Source organism: Equus caballus, chromosome 11 (assembly GCF_041296265.1).
Source record: "Equus caballus isolate H_3958 breed thoroughbred chromosome 11, TB-T2T, whole genome shotgun sequence".
Lineage (NCBI taxonomy): Eukaryota > Metazoa > Chordata > Mammalia > Perissodactyla > Equidae > Equus > Equus caballus.
In genome coordinates, this window is record NC_091694.1 from 6688768 (window position 1) to 6705241 (window position 16474).

General features: G+C 46.3%; 1 protein-coding gene and 1 pseudogene across 4 annotated transcripts in view; one reads left to right on the plus strand and one right to left on the minus strand.

Moving 5' to 3' along the window:
- Positions 1-580: 580 nt before the first annotated feature.
- The window catches only part of NUP85 (nucleoporin 85), a 30574-nt gene continuing 14680 nt past the window's right edge, over positions 581-16474 (minus strand). For all 4 annotated transcript variants that reach the window (XM_001496162.6, XM_023652039.2, XM_070226903.1 and 1 more), the window contains exons 8-19: positions 13590-13724; positions 13363-13485; positions 13017-13148; positions 12663-12769; positions 4712-4795; positions 4491-4556; positions 4132-4283; positions 3249-3366; positions 3045-3145; positions 1665-1816; positions 1154-1255; positions 581-769 (exon numbers count right to left, since the gene is read on the minus strand). In XM_001496162.6, the coding sequence (XP_001496212.2) occupies positions 668-769; positions 1154-1255; positions 1665-1816; positions 3045-3145; positions 3249-3366; positions 4132-4283; positions 4491-4556; positions 4712-4795; positions 12663-12769; positions 13017-13148; positions 13363-13485; positions 13590-13724 (1374 nt within the window). In that variant the 3' untranslated portion in view covers positions 581-667. The remainder of the gene's footprint in view (positions 770-1153; positions 1256-1664; positions 1817-3044; positions 3146-3248; positions 3367-4131; positions 4284-4490; positions 4557-4711; positions 4796-12662; positions 12770-13016; positions 13149-13362; positions 13486-13589; positions 13725-16474) is intronic.
- LOC102148287 (DNA-directed RNA polymerases I, II, and III subunit RPABC4 pseudogene) lies at positions 4836-5835 on the plus strand (annotated as a pseudogene).

The window sequence follows — 16474 nt, forward strand, 5'->3', positions numbered from 1 at the left end:
TGTTAAAAGTATAGGTTCCTGGGGGCCGGCCCCCTGGCGTAGTGGTTAAGTTTGGTGCGATGTGCTTTGGCAGCCGAGGTTTGTATCACAGGCACAGACCTACACCACTCATCAGCCACGCCGTGGTGGCAACCCACATACAAAGAGGAAGATTGGCATGGGTGTTAGTTCAGGGCTAACCTTCCTTAAGCAAAAGAAAAAAAGGAAGATTGGCAGCAGATGTTAGCTCAGGGCGAAACTTCCTCAGCAAGAAAACAAAAAAGATAGGTTCCCGGACCTCTTTCTTGTTTAAAGGAGGTGACCAGAAAGTTAACAGATGAGCCTTCCAGATGATTCTGAGGTGAGGCCAGATTTCAGAAGCACAAGTAAACCACTGCAGGCTCCTGTTGAAGTTTCTAATTATAGGCAGGAGAGCACTGCACTCACCATTCATAACGTCTGGGGTGGCTTTTTTCCTAAGGAGACAGGGAAGTCGGTTCCATGTCGAAGAACATAAGCATTTTCTTAATTTTTGTCACCTCAGCTTCACAGTGCAGTTAGATACAAAACCCCCAGCTGGACTCTGTAAGAACTTGCCTGATTTTTGTAAAAGAAAACATTTATTCTTCTAAAAATTTATATACATTGCCATAGATATCATTCATGTTGCAGCAGCTCTCGGCTGGCCTCAGGAACCTTCCAATGAGCCTTCTTTTATAATTGCCCGAGCAAGATTTCGTGCAAGAGCAAGTCTCAGCATTTCCACCTTGGTGGTCTCTATGTCATCATCCTAAAAGCAAAGAGAGCCAGCATGAGCCCAGCAAGTGTTTCTTCTTTAAAGCTCCCAAAGGCTCTAGCTAATCCAAAGGTAGGTAGGTAGAGGGCATTTAATATTCAGTAGTAGCTTCTAGCAAGTTCTCAATATGAGCGCTACATGCAAAGGACCAGTGCAACTGATTGACAGGAAAAAAAAAAAATAGAGACCAGAACACTAAAATCACCCCCTTTTCTCCTAAAAGAAGTTGGTGTGTCACAGTTACAGGTTAAGAGGTAACTTGAGAGGCCCATGAGTTTGTAAGGGGCCAGTGTTTGTGTAGGGAGGTGGGGGGAGCTGGAGATGATGGAGCCTTTCTCATCTCCATTGTGGAACCAACAAGAGGAAAACTAAAATGACCTGGAGTCGCTGGGCATCCGGCTCTCCATGCACTGGCCTTCCTGAGGTCAAGTCCTCCAGACATCTCATCAGCTCGTATGTTTGCTCTGCTGAAAAAATCACCTAGGAGAGAGAGGCTGCTTTGCTTAGTTGCTCCCCAGCCAAGGCCTGCACAGGTTTGGGTGTGGGCCCAAATGCAGAGACAGCCTTCCTTGCAAGCCCTTTGGAGGAGTGTGCTTTGTACACGCAGCCCTGCGAGGGCAGAGCACCCCTATTCTCACTCCCAGCCCTTCTTCTCAGGGCCTTGGGCTGAGTATGGTCAATAGACAGCTGCCTCATTTCAAATTAAGAAGTTTTTCTTGTGTGGATATTGGATTTCCAGAGTGGGTGCTATGGGGGATTATGCACATACAGAAACCTATTTGGGAGAAGATATGGAGGGCCAGCTGTATGCCTCTGCAGCAGCTACGGAATCAAGCACTGTCAAGGACTGCAAAACACAGAGAAGAAAATCACTGGATTCAACCTGTACCTGTTTCTGCTCCAAAAGGGGCAAGGCATCTGTTAGTAGTGTCATCCAGAAAGACCGTGGGGCAATCTGAGAAGTCATCAATGACAGGAGAAGAGAAGCAGCATCAACAAAACGCTTCTCCCCATACAATCGGTGGAACTCGCGGTACTTGCCTATTGAGAAAAGAGAGCACTAGGTCACCCCTGGCCCTACACATGAGAAGAGAGACTCCAGACCAGCCGTTCCACAGAGCAGGGGATCCTTTCAGAGCTGTCTCCAAGTTCATGGACCAATGAGACCAAAAGGATTCAAAACACATGCTTTGAAGGGGCTCCAAAGAGCCAAACCTGGGAGAATGTAAGCATCAAAATAAACAAGAGCCACAGATTATAACACCTTGAGACAAATAACCCAGGAGTCTATTACTGATGTAAATGAAAGAATGGATGGGGCCAAGGGCAAGTCTTCTGTACGGTGGAATGCTAACTAAAACACAAGGAATGAGAGAGTCAGAAAATCACCAATAGTTACTAAAACTAGTGGGTGCAAAGTGTGATGAGGAACAAGACATTTAAATAATCCCAAAGCATCTCCACAAATTATTAAATCAAAAAGAAAGTCAGTGTGCACAGAGGAGACACCTGGTGGATGCCACTTTAACCAAGTGATCAGAACAAACTCCACCAATAAGAGGACAGGCAGCCTCAAGGACACATCGCCTCAGCAGCATTCCTGCCCCAAACACAATCTGAATCTGATAACGAGGAAAGGTCAGATAAACTCAACCTGAGGACATGCTACAAGAGAACTGAACTGACTTCAAAAAAGTCAAGGTTAAGAAGCACCAAGAAAGGCAGAGGCACTAAAGAAACATGGTAACTAAACTCATGAAGCTGGACTCAATAAGGGACATCATGTAGTGGGACAACTGATGGAATCAGAACATGGATTGTAGATGAGAGTATTGTAACAATGTTGAATCTCCTGATTTTGATAACTGTGATTATGTAACAGGATGTTCTTGTTCTTAGGAAATATATGCTCGAGCATTTGTGGAGAAAGGGGACCAATGTTTCCAACTTACTTTCCAGTTGTTCCCCAAAAAACTTGATTGACTGAGAGAATGATAAAACATATGAGGCAAAATATAAATAATTGGTGAATCTGGGTAAAGTGTATACAGGAATTCCTTATTCCTTATCACTACTTTTGCAACTTTTCTCTAAGTTTGAAATTACTGGAAAATACGTTACCAAAACATACGCTTTGCAAAGTCTGGCACACAGGGTTCTATGTGGTTTGGACTTAACAGGAAGGAAACACTGGAGGAGTCTAGAACTCCAATCTCCACAACTGTCCACTTGTGCCAAAGGTCCAGGGGACAGAACCAGAGAGACTCACCCAGGAATGTTAGTCGATCACTGAGCATCATGGCTGGGCCCAGGTTGTCAATGAGATCCAAATCGGAAAAGCAGCCTCGCTCACAGTAATCCCTGAGGAACCTGCAAGGCCAGGTTTGGAGATGAGAGCAGCAGTCCCAGGCCCATTCCTCAGCCTCCCAACTTCCCAGACAGTCCACTGGAAGCCAACACTAGCTGAACCTACCTGTCTGACACCAGCGTGGCAAAGGCCGCATCTTTGGCTCGAATGCTCCAAGAGAGGGCAGAGCCCAGGCGATTGTTCCGGACAGCTTTCATGGCTAAGATCTTACAAATGCTGCGAACTGTGCAGCGGACAAGAGAAAAGGTGAACCATGCACCCTACAAATTACTCCATTCCTGAATCCTGCTGGGATAGGAGCAGCCTTCCCACCTCTTCTGAGCTTTCCACGGCCTCTCCGTAAGCTGCAAACACAGCTTGGTCGGCAAAACTGAGAACTCCAGGGTTTATAAATTGTCTCCTGCCTCTGTTAACAATATGACCCACCCTGGCAGAATTGGCTTTGTGAGTAGGTTTGATGGTGGCAAAAAGACCTTTATTGCTCCCCACAGATCAGTTCCTCCATCACCAGTCCAGGTGCCAGAACTATCATCCCTTGGGTCTTGAATGCCATGTGCTTTCAGATGGTCATAAACATGCAAATGACTCTGGGAAGATAATAACTTAGGTTCTTACCCCTCAACAGTGAGGGGAGAAAGAAGAGGCAGATTCTATCACTGTGTCCTCCCTGTGCTCCTCCTGAGCCGCCTCCTGTCTTGCTTCTCCACTGAGCCAGCCTTAGCAGCAACAGCAACCCGCTTGGGGCAGGTCAACACAAAGCTGACGCCAGGCCTGATCTCTTGGAGTAAGTATGAGAGAAATGGGCCAGGACCTTTCTAAAAGGCAATGTACTCGACTGCTTCTAGGTCCCAATGGATCCCCAGCTCTTTGTCCCTCCCCAGTAATTTCCCTGTTTCGGCTTCCTCTTAGAAGCCACTGCCTGGCCTCTCTCCAGTCCGGGTGGCATGGTGTGAGCACAGAGTGTGTGCCGGGAGGAGGGCCAACTCACCTTGCTCAGTCATCTGTCGCTGCTCACAAATCCGCAGCACCTTGAGGGCTTTCTGCTCAGTGCTCAGAGGGATCCGCTCGATGTGCAGCTCCAAGGAGACTCGGCCCAGCTCAGGGCAGTAGTCAAAGTAATCCACCCCCAGCTGCCAGAGGCTGCAAAGTTCCGAGGAGGACAGACGTGAGGGCCTGGTGAGCACAGGTGCTGCTCTGGAGCTCAGGGATTGGCACCGAGGTGGCTCCTACCCCAGACCCCTGTAGCCTCTGGGGAACCAGAAGGGACAGAACACAGTCCAAGCTCCAGTGGCACCCATATGCTGAAGAGCACCCCGCTGCCACCCCACCCCCTCAGGGCCTTCCTACCTGTGATGAGCAAACAGTCCTGAGGCATATTCCAGCAGGAGGAACTCTCTCATGTTGGATCCAAAGCTGGAATAAAACATGAGACCAAGACTCCTGGCCTGCTCCATTCAGGGCCTCCTTGTGCAGCCCAACTAGCCTCCCTTCTAGGCCTTTGGTTCGCCCCACCCTCGAGGGCCTGGGTGGTGGGGAGAAGGGGGTTGGCGTGGCCACAGTGCACTTACTAGAGGTTGTGCGACTGGAGGAGTTTGCAGTGATCCAGCAGGTCTGTCAGATGGGCCACAAACCACCAGTTGCTTAGGGCAATGCTATAAGGCAAGGCAAGAAGGAAAGGCAGGGTGAGAGGCAATGGCCCACATGATGGGGCATGAGAAGGAACCCCACATGTACTTTGCTTAAAAAAGCACGAGAGGCACTATGGAAAACAGTATGGAGATTTCTCAAAAAGTTAAAAATAGAAATACCCTATGACCCACCCATCCCATTACTGGGTATCTATCCTAAGAACCTGAAATCAGAAATCCCAAGAGTCCCTTGCACCCCTATGTTCATCGCAGCATTATTTACAATAGCCAAGACGTGGAACCAACCTACATGCCCAGAAACTGATGATTGGATAAAGAAGATATGGTATATATACACAATGGAATACTACTCAGCCATAAAAAAAGACAAAATTGGCCCATTCGCAGCAACGTGGATGGACCTCGAGGGTATTATGTTAAGCGAAATAAGCCAGTCAGAGAAAGACGAACTCTATATGACTCCACTCATAGGTGGAAGTTAACATATTGACAAGGAGATCTGATCGGTGGTTACCAGGGAAAAGGCGGGGTGGGAGGAGGGCACAAAGGGGGAAGTGGTGTACCCACAACATGACTAACATTATAATGTACAACTGAAATCTCACAAGGCTGTAATCTATCATAACATTAATAAAAAAAAAAAAAAAAAGCACGAGAGGGACAGCAACTAACCAAAGTCTGTTTGGAAGCGCAGTGAGGAGTTTCTCTCTGCTACCTGGGAACTAACAACGGACACTCAGAAGGATGTCTGAGCCCCAAAGCAGCAGCCAATGATATTTATCTATGAAGAATGTCACACAGAACATGAAATAAAACCCAGGAATCCAATCAGACGCAGAGAACGTGGATACAGAATAATGTATAAAAGACTAAAAGACTGGTGGTTTTTGATGCTCAATGAAACATGGAATTCAGAGGAATATGTTTGCATTTATACTTCCTGTTAATGTTTCTCAATCTTGTAGAGCTTTTGATTAGTGTACTTATCTTTACAAATATGACTATACACATATGATGTCACTTTAAAAACCATCTTAGGGGGCCAGCCCCGTGGCCAAGTGGTTAAGTTCGTGTGCTCTGCTTCGGCAGCCCAGGTTTCGCCAGTTCGGATCCTGGCACAGACATGGCACCGCTCATCAGTCCACACTGAGGCGGCGTCCCACATGCCACAACTAGAAGGACCCACAACTAAAAATATACAACTATGTACCGGGGGGCTTTAGGAAGAAAAAGGACAAATAAAATCTTTAAAAAAACAACAAACCATCTTAGGGGGCTGGTCCCGTGACCTAGTGGTTAAGTTCAGCACACTCTGCTTTAGCAGCCCGAGTACGGTTCCCAGGCACAGACCTACACCACTCATCGGCAGCCATGCTGTGGCATCGATCCACATACAAAGCAGAGGAAGACTAGCACAGACGTTAGCTCAGGGTGACTCTTCCTCAAACAAAAAGAGGAAGATTGGTAACAGATGTTAGCTCAGGGTGAATCTTCCTCAGCACCAAAAAAAAAGGGGGTCTATTAATACTTTGTATAAAGAATTTCATTTTTATTCATTTACATGATTCATAATTTAATTTACTGTATATGTAATCTGACAAACATGAAGGTTAAAAGCCCTTCCCCAAATCACACTTTTTTTTTAAAGATTGGCACCTGAGCTAACAACTGTTGCCAATCTTATTTTTTTTCTTTCTGCTTTTTCTCCCCAAATTCCTCCAGTACATAATTGTGTATTTTAGTTGTGGATCCTTCTAGTTGTGGCACGTGCGATGCCACCTCAGCGTGGCCTGATGAGTGGCACCATCTCTGCGCCCAGGATCCAAACCAGTGAAACCCTGGGCTGCCACAGCAGAGCGCATGAACTTAATCACTAGGCAACAGGGCCGGCCCCCTAAACCACACTTTTAATCAAAACCTAGAATCATCTGGGGCCCGTTAAAAATGAAGGTTTCTAGGGCCCTCTAAAGGTCTGGTTAAGTAAGCTCCTTGGAAACCAGTGTTTCACATCACCAAGTGTTCATAAACTCTCTAGCATCATGTTGTATAGAGTATGGCAATGCACTTATTGTCAGTGTGCATACATCATTTTGAGTTATATTTTTCATTTGTTACTTGGCATAGGTCTTTCTCTATTTGTATATAATGCTTGACTATAAATCTTGGGAGAGGGAAAAGAAACTTTAATGGTTGCTTTCTAAAAGGCAAATTCAGAGCCAGCCCTGATGGCCTAGTGGTTAAAGTTCAGCACACACTGCTTTGGTGGTCTGGGTTCAGTTCCTGGGTGTGGAACCACACTGCGCATCTGTCAGTAGCCATGCTGTGGCAGTGGCTTACAGAGAAGAACTAGCAGGAAGGAAAAAAAAAGAAAAGGCAAATTCAACCACAAGTAAAGTGGATGGAGCAGACTATTAAGGCAGGTGCAATTTCCCAGGTGTAATCATTCATTAAGGTAAAAAGTTCTGCTTTCAGGATATAAAAAGAATAGGGATTGGTTTATAGTGAATTATTGGATAAATGTTTAAAACTTTTACCTTGATCTTATGGATATGGATACTCAGATAGTCCTCTGTTCCAGGATTCCATCACTATGGAACATCATGTTGGCCTCCCTAACATTCTTTTAGAAGATTAGATATATTCCAACTTTCTTAATAGCTGAGTGTGTCTCTGACATTCAAAAAATCATCGGGGGCTGGCTCCATGGCATAGTGGTTAAGTTTGGTGCGCTCTGCTTCAGCAGCCTAAGTTTGTGGGTTCAGATCCCAGGTGTGGATCTACACCACTCATCACATACAAAACAGGAAGACTGGCACAGATGTTAGCTCAGGGCAAATCTTCCTCACCAACCTCACCAAAAAGAAAAATTATCTATGCCAATTTTTAAAAACACCTGTATGTCTACTACCGTCCTCGAATACTAAATTTTATAAATTCATTATGTGCTACACAGGGTACTACCATGCTCAAATTTTTAAGAGTACTTCTTTAGTCCAGGTTTTCCTTTAGCCACGGCTCTCATAATTTTCCAATTCTGCTGTGCGTCTTCTTGACTTTGTCCTTTTTAGACAAAAGAGTCCCAATAAATAAGATATCTCTTTATGGCAGCCTCCTAAATAAACTCCAACTCACTGGATGATGTTGCTCTTAACTGTTCTGATTTCATCAAAGGTCCTTTGAGTTATCAGTAGTTTAACTGAATACTGGTTTTTGGTTAATTAGTCAGTGGTTTAATGGAAAAGGTATTATAACTGGAACTCAAAACTGCCATTTCAGTCAGTCAGTCCCCTCTGCGTGTCCCTTCATCTGTAAATTGGAAGTAACTTTACCTCTTGCCTACCTGGACTGTTTTAAGAAAAAACTTGGAAAATAGATTTTAAATTGCTCTAAGAAGACTCTTCTGAATACTGTTTTATAAATATAAAAATCAGTAAATCTGACCTAGAAGTTAACAAACTGCTTATCAAACTACTAAACTGCTTACCAATGACTATGGATATGCTGAAAAGCATAGCCACGTCCATGGGAAAAGCACTGCAAATCGCTTCAGATCCAGTCCTGCTACTCACTGACTGGCTGTTCAGTTCTTTTACCTTCAGCCTCATTGTCAAAGGTAGAATTATGATGGTCAGTACAGTGTTTTGAGACTGAAGATATGAAAAATTCAAAAATAGATGAAACCAGAAATGACCAGTCCTAAGGAAGAATAAAATATCATATAAGGTGAGGAAGTGTAAACTGAGAAGATGTTAAAACAAGTTGCCGCCTCATATAAAAATACACGCACATCCCCACTCCTCTTAGAATAAGTTCTATATAGAAAATTAGTCAAGAGGGAGCAATTATTTGAGCAGAGGGCTGAAGGATGAGAAGGAACCTGCCACAGGAAGACAAGGGGAAAGAGCATTCCTGAAATAGAGGAAACTGAGCCAGTGTAATAACTCAGGTGGAAAGTAAGGTGGTCTTGTTTCCACTTCAGAATGAAGCCTAAGTCATTCAAACTTCAAGGCAGACAGAGGCCAGCCACTTAGGGCCTTGTGATGGGAATAAGGAGAGCGACGTGGGTTTAAGACTTACAAGATTACTCAGGCTATTCTGTGAGAATGGACAATACAGGGACAGGGGATGGTGGGGAAGCCAGTTAGGGGCCACCTGTAATAGTTCAGGCCAACGGTGATGCCGGCTGGGCCAGGGTGACAGATGCGGAGGGAGCGAGAAATAGCTGGTTGTGAGATCCATTTGTGAAGGTGAACTAGACCGACTAGTGCTTAAGAGCTCAGTAAACAGTATTTGGACACCCACAGTGCCCCTGGCTGGCAGTGGGACTTTACCAGGGCTCACTTTCCACATTTGTATAAGATAGGCATGAAATCATAGCACCTACCTCAAAGGTTTGTTGCAAGATAAAATAAAATAATCCATAAAAACTCTTAGCCTAATAATTTATGTTAACTATTACCATCACCATTTTCCACACAAATGACTGTATCTGCCTTAGGATTGGTCTCCCAGGTCCTGGCCCTGCCGTCCTCCACACTCTTCAGATTGCTTTTTCTCAAATACAAATGTCATGGCACTGGCCTGCTGAAAATCCTCAGTGGCTCCCCGTTTTCATAAAATCAAAACTATTTGGAATAGTACATTTGGTCTTGATACTCCTTTCCTACCTGTCACCAGTTCAACCCCTCTCAGTCTTTGGTTCTCAGGAGACAGCTGCAGATCCTGAGGCAGGCAACAGGCCTTAGTGCTTTCCGCCTACATCTTTTCCCATGCTTCTCTCTCGGCCTGATGTGACCTTTTCTGGTGTTCTTCATTGAACTTTTCAGGACTCAACTTGAGTGCATACTCCTTCAAGGTTTTCCTGACTTTCCAATCTGATAAAGGATCCTCTCATAAGGGGTCCCATAACATCTAGTGTAGACGCTAAATTCCACACAGGAAAAACTGCTGTAATCTTCAAGTTTGGTACCATGTGGGGCATGTGATAGATGCCCAATAAATGTTGACTGAGTTGCACTGAAAAAAAGATGGGAGGGTGTGGGCTGGGTGCGAGGAAATGACACCTCGGCCTTCCAGTACACCTGCTGTTACCCAGACTTCTAGCTGACGCATATGGCAAAACAGTCAGCGAGGTGGCTGCAGAGGACCCCACAGCTAAGGAGGCCAAGAGGGCCCTGAGCAGAGGGAGCCACAGCATGCTCCAGTCTGTGCAGCCCTTGAGTGTCTCCCCAGGAGGATACACCAGCCTCCAAGGCCAGAGGGCAGTGACCACTGGAGGCAGAGGTCTAACAACATGGCTCCAGTGACCGAGCCCCCTGGACAGAGTGCTGAACAAAGCCAGCACGGTCTCCCTGCAAGGCTGGACAAGTCTGCACAACACAGATGTCGGATCTTCACACACGCATAACGGAGAATTCTGAGAGCACCGTCTACACGGAACAGCGAACCACCTCATGGTTCAGAGATGTGCGAGGAAGGCTTAATTAACAGCTCTGGAGTGGCCTCTGCTGGAAAAGGGGGAACTGTGGAGCCAGAGGACGAGCCACAGTGAAGGCCCCACCCTGAGGAAACAACTGTAACCCCCAAGGGACTGTGTGCCCTGCACTGGGGCTGCCGTCACCCCCTGACCCCGACCCCTGAATCTTCCGACTGTCCCCTCCTCTGCCTCGGTGAGCCCTGGCAGCTGTGGACCCTCTTCTATAAATGGGGCGTGAGGGTGTGCACACACCACTGCACCCTGCGGCCAACGTTATGGGCTGGGCCAAAGTTCTGGCAAGAAGGTTCTAGATTAGACAAACTGAATCTCTTCTTAGTTTTTGAAGGAAGACCTGTTCCCTTTTGCTTGATACTTTCAGAGGACTTTAAGAGCACCAGGAAGCTGCTATCTCGCCTAGCTCCCAGTGAAGTGTGTGCCAGCTGTTTCCTTCTACTGGACAGCAAGGAACTGGCTTTTAGAGGAAGTTGCAAGCCATAGGGGAGGAAATGAGCCCTGGGAGGATTCCCAACTTCTCCTTTCAGCTGTGGGGATAACTAGCAAACATGTGGCCCTTTAGCAGGGGCTTATGAACTCTGGCCTCCAAGGGCCTTTATGCTCTGCTTCAGGACCCCTCAGTGCCCCTTCTCCACTTTAGGGTCTGGCATAGTTGACATGGGGTAGTCAGGTGCCCACAGAAACCTCCCTTCCAGTGCCTTTAGAAAGGTTTCCCCTCATTCCCCTTTCACACAGTAATCATGAACCCAGCTGATATCACCCCCAAAGCAGCAAGGCTTCCCTATACCTCCAGCCAACTGGTCCAACTCCAGACAGAGGCCCCTCTCCCTCAGGAACTGACCAGTACAACCCATGAGAAACGAAGTGCTCACAAGACCCCAAATCCAACCCCTCCCATCCAGGCAGGCGCATCTCTAAAACTGCTTCTCTCTCGGAAGATACTTCAGTCCTTCACTTCCTGGGATGAGGTCCTGCAACTTGTTTTCAGCGCCTCTTTCAGAATGGGATAGGAAGTAGATTCCTGATGAGAAAAACCCAAGCTCTGAGATTTACAGCTAACAGAAATACCTCAGATCCTTTCCTGTGTGCCAGGGCAGACAGATGCCCAGAGCAAGGGGCTGCAAGCCTGACATGAGGGGGATGCCATTTTCTGTCATATTCATAAAAGCCACTCCTCTTCATTGGCACTTCTCTATCTTTTTTTTTTCCTAAGTCACTGAAAAGAACAGCATGCTTTCCCTTTCTATTTTCCTTCCTCCTTGTTCTGCTCAAATCTGTTTTGTTTCTAAATATCCAGATGTGGCTTATGAAGGAAGTCCTAGTAGAAATAACCCACTGCTGTAATAGTATATTTAGGAATGCCTGTTACTTCAAATTATAGGAGAAACACTGCCAAAGCCAAAAAATGATGTGCGCGTGCTTTTAAGTTATTCTCACTAACCCCTCCATGCAGAGGTCCCCCACACCCGCCACCAGTTCAGTTCTATAAGTTATCGTCTAGCTCCTACTAAGTCTGGATTTTATAGGTCTATGAAAAGAATACTGACACAAAACCCGTTTTCTTTCTCCAAATCCAGCATCATTTTTCTTGAAGCCCTGGCTTCAAGGAAGAGCAGGTAGCAGGAAAGGAACCCTTCCCATTGCCCAGATCCACTAAAAATGATCCAGTTGAGGCCAGTGAATTTGATACTTGAGCAGGGCCATCTGCTGCAGTTCCCAACTTTCTCCCTTCCAGGAGTCTTCAGTGCAACACCCACTTGTCGAGGCTGCACAAGAAGGGAGGGAAAATTCTTTACTTATCTACGGAAATTTCTAGAAAGCTTTACCTTTGATTCATTATGTTTAACACTCCCTTTCCTGCCTTGCTGCAGTTTCAATGCAATGATGGGACACTCTTTTGGGGAGAGGGCTGGTATAGAATCCCTGCTCTGAAGAGACCCAGCCAGGAGCCCAATGTATGATAACCCTTGGCTCATGAGAGAGTGCGATTGTTGAGAAGGACTGTCCCTTAAGATGGTTGCATGTCCATTAGATTCCAAGAAACAGGTTTGTTGGCTTTTTCTGGATTTTAAATATCCAAGTAATTTCCTGCAATGTTACTGTAAGTAAACATCCCTGAAATGGAAATTGTTATAAATATGGTAGTCCTCAAGCCTCAGGAAGGTCCCCAAGTTTGTCAAGAGAGAAGCTGTTACCCACCTACATGTGGCTGGGGAGGGGAGCAGGTCTGCAGGAAGAAGGTTAAGACACCAGCAAGAAGGAACAAGACATTCTAGAAAAGGATGCTGATGATGGGTTGTATAACATTGTGAATGTACTTAATGCCACTGAATTGCACACCTAAAGAAGTTAGAACGGTGGTCATGCAGCAGGTCCTACCTGCACTCCTTGATCACTTGGTGGATGTCAAACTCAAAGGCTGCCATCAAGATGTTGTCCAAGGGTTCTGGGCTGCTCTCACCTCCCAGAAACAGGTCAAGGCTGGACTGTGGAAAGGCGGGGACCCACTCAATTCCCAGATGGAAGCAGAGACTCAAGGGGGCGGGTAAGGCTGCTGTGTAGGGAACCCTAGAGAAGGGCGATGGAGCCCTTCAAAAAGGGCCAATAAAAAGCCCCTTCCTGCTCTCCAGGGAGGTTCAGCTCAAAGAGGCCACATGCCGAAAACGACCCAGCAGGGAGCAGCGGCCCCAGGATTCCTACTCCCCACCCTGACCCAGTGGAGCTCAGACTCACCTGGGCATAGAAGTGCAGATCAATGGGTTTTACTGTGGGATGAGAATACAGGAGCCGGGTCACCAGGAAATGATACCAGTTATTCAAAAGCTCCTTCTGCTCCAACAAGGCAGCTTCGTCTCCCAGCATGATCTGAGAAGACATGTTTTCCTTTAGCTCCAGGAGGGACTTCTCTATAACTCTCCCGATCTCAACTAGAGCACCTAGTATGAAAGCTCTCTCCTTCCCGGCAGAGCTGACGGATAGCCCTGTCCAAGGGGCACTAAGTTCCTGCTATGGCTTTGCTAGGTGCCACAGCCCGAGGGACGCCAACTTGGAGTGCAACGTGGACTTGCCTCCCACAGACCTTGCAGAGAGACTCCAGGTGAGGACTGGAGGCGAACGTGCCATCCTGGAGGTGCCGCTCACATTCCTCGTGCCAGTGCTGCCACTTCAGCTCCAGCTCCGTTAGAGTCTGAGTGGTACCAGGCTAAGGGGAGAAATGCAGCGAGGTGCCATCACCACACAAACCCCTTATGCTTAATGAAATACCCGTCTCCCGTGACCCAGCAGAGCAGGGCTGTTGTCACATACGCTGAGCACAGGCATTGTCCTCATCAAGTCCCCCAGGATTCGGCACATGCCTGCAGAGGTGGGACTGCTGTCGGCTTCCTTGGAGAGCATCTGTCGGGCCTCATCCAGCCGGCCCTGCAGCACCAAGATGGTCACCTGAGAGGACAAACAAGAACATGAGCATTCACAGGAGGCCCGGAAGCCAGTCCCCTCCAACCACAATTTGGCTTCCTAGCCTTGAAGAAGCGTGAGGGTTCCTTCCCTCCAGAGGTCATCTAGTGCACCCAGTCTCATGGTTTTAACCTTTACCATGCTTTTCAAACTGCACCTTGTAACCTATTACAGGTTGTGACCAACTTTTAAAAAATAAATGAAATAGAAAATATCATAGTGCATCAAATGAAGTATGGGATCATAAAAGTTTCAGTTCAAATATATATGTGTAATACATATATACTCAATATATATACAGTTCATCCTCTTTATTCAGTGAATTTGTCTACTTGCTAAAATTTGTAACCCCCAAATCAATATCTGAGGTGCTTTCACCATCATTTGTAGACATATGCAAAGCAGCAAAAACTGGATGCACACATTCCCAGCTGAGGTCCAATAAGATGGCACTCTACCTTCTTGTATCAGCTCTCACACTAAACAAGCGTCTTTCTCACAATTTACTTTTTTATTTTTTAAAGATTATAGTTTTCCTTTTTCTCCCCAAAGCCCTCCAGTACACAGTTGTATGTATGTTTAGTTGTGGGTCCTTCTAGTTGTGGCACGTGGGATGCTGTCTCAGCACGGCTTGATGAGCGGTACCACGTCCGCACCCAGGATCTGAACCAGCAAAACCCTGGGCCGCCGAAGCCGAGCGCGCGAACTTGACCACTCAGCCACGGGGCTGGCCCCTCCTGATTTATTTAGAGCCACATTTTTTTATATTTTTGTGCTTTCTTTTGGGCCCCAAGCATAGTGCTGAAGTGCTGTCCAGTGTTCCTAAGTGCCAAGAAGGCTGTGATGTGCCATATGGAGAGGATACACGTTAGATAAGCTTCGATCAGGAATGCATTACACTGCTGGTGGCCCTGAGTTCAACGTTAATGAATCAATACTGTATATTAAATACAGTGTCTTTAAACAGAAACATACACAAAACAAGGTAATATATTGATTAGCTGACAAAAATGTTGTGACCAGAGCTTCGAAGGAACCCTGTATTCACCTAGGAGCAATGGTTCAATAATTACTAATTCAGTTTTCCAGGCAACTTTATACACCGTAACTATCATGAATAATGAAAATCAACAGTATATACATACAAGTATATATGTAAAATATACAAAGTATGATTTTTTCTTAAGATTGGCACCTAACATTTGTTGCCAATTTTCTGTTTTTTTTTTTCTTCTTCTCCCCAAAGCCCCCCAGTACATAGCTGTATATTGTAGTTGTAGGTCCCTCTGGCTCTGCTATGCAGGATGCCATGGCCTGATGAGTGGTACTAGGTCCGTGTCCAGGATCCGAACCAGCAAAACTATGGGCTGCTGAACTGGAGCGTGCAAACTTGACCACTTGGCCACAGGGATGGCCCCTAAAATTTTTCTTACTGTAAGTCATGCTCAAAAGAGCCAAGGATATACAGTATGCTGACAAGTCTTTGATTTTTCTCTCTAGCCTGGAATTCCTTCTCTGAATTCCAGACTGGTATATCCTACTGCCTAGTCAATGGCTCCACTTGGACCTCAGAGGCATCTTAAGCATATCTAAAAGTAAACACCTGGTTGCCTGCAACTCACTAACCTGATCTTCCCACATTCTTCTATTTCTTACACACTCACATTCAATCCATTAGAAAATCCCATCAACTGTATCTTTAAACTGCATCCAGAATCTAATCACCTCTTACTATCTCCTCTGCTCAGCTCCTCCCCTTGTCCAAGTCAGCACCATCTCTGTCTGGTTTAGTACCACAGCCTCCAGACTGGTCTCTCTGCTTCCACCCTTGCTATTCTCAGTAGGGCAGCCCAAAGAGCCTTTGAAAACCCAAGTCAGATCACAGCTCTTCTTTGCTCAGCTCTCCAAAGCCCCCCTCATCCCATCTGACTCAGGAGTACAACAGGAACTCTTACTGTGTCCATCAACCAGCTGATACACATTTGTGTCCTTCAACTAATTTAATCATAATAGCTCTATGGGGTAAGTGTTCTTATTATCCATTGTACAGATGAGGAAACTAAAGGCTGTTAAGTAACTCACCCAAGACCTCACAGCTAGTAAGAGGCAGAGCCAGGATGCTAACCCGGGTAGTCTGGTACCATAGACCATCTCCTTACCCCTCTGCTATATTGCCTCCCTAAAAGCTAAAGTCCTATGACAGCCCAGAAATCCCTCTAGACGTGGCCCTCTATTTCTCTGTCCTTATCTCCCCAACTCTCTCTCTTGCTTATGCTGCTCCTGGCTCACTGGCCTCCTTGTCATTCCTCGTCCTACTCTGTCTCTAGGACACAGCATCTGCAGGTCTCGCTGTCTGGATGTTCTTCTCTCCTTTCATAAGCACAGCTCCCCTCCTCACCTCCTTCAGGTCTCTATTCACACATCACCTCAGGAGTGAGGCCTTCCTTGACTCCCCTCACTCTAGCACTCCTAATTCCCCTCCCGTGCTTTATTCCTCTCCATAGCACTTCACTACTACACATGCGACATATTTCGCTTGTTTCTATATCTATTCCCTGTCTCCTCACCCAGAATGTAAGCTCCATAAGGACAGGAATCTTGGGCCGCTTTGATCATGGTTGTTTCCTCAGTGCCTTGCAAACAGTAGTAGTCACTACTCAGTGAATGAATCAGAGACTCAAAACCTGGGCCCAATACTTCCTGAGCAAGGGCTCTCTCCTTACCTGCACAGACCT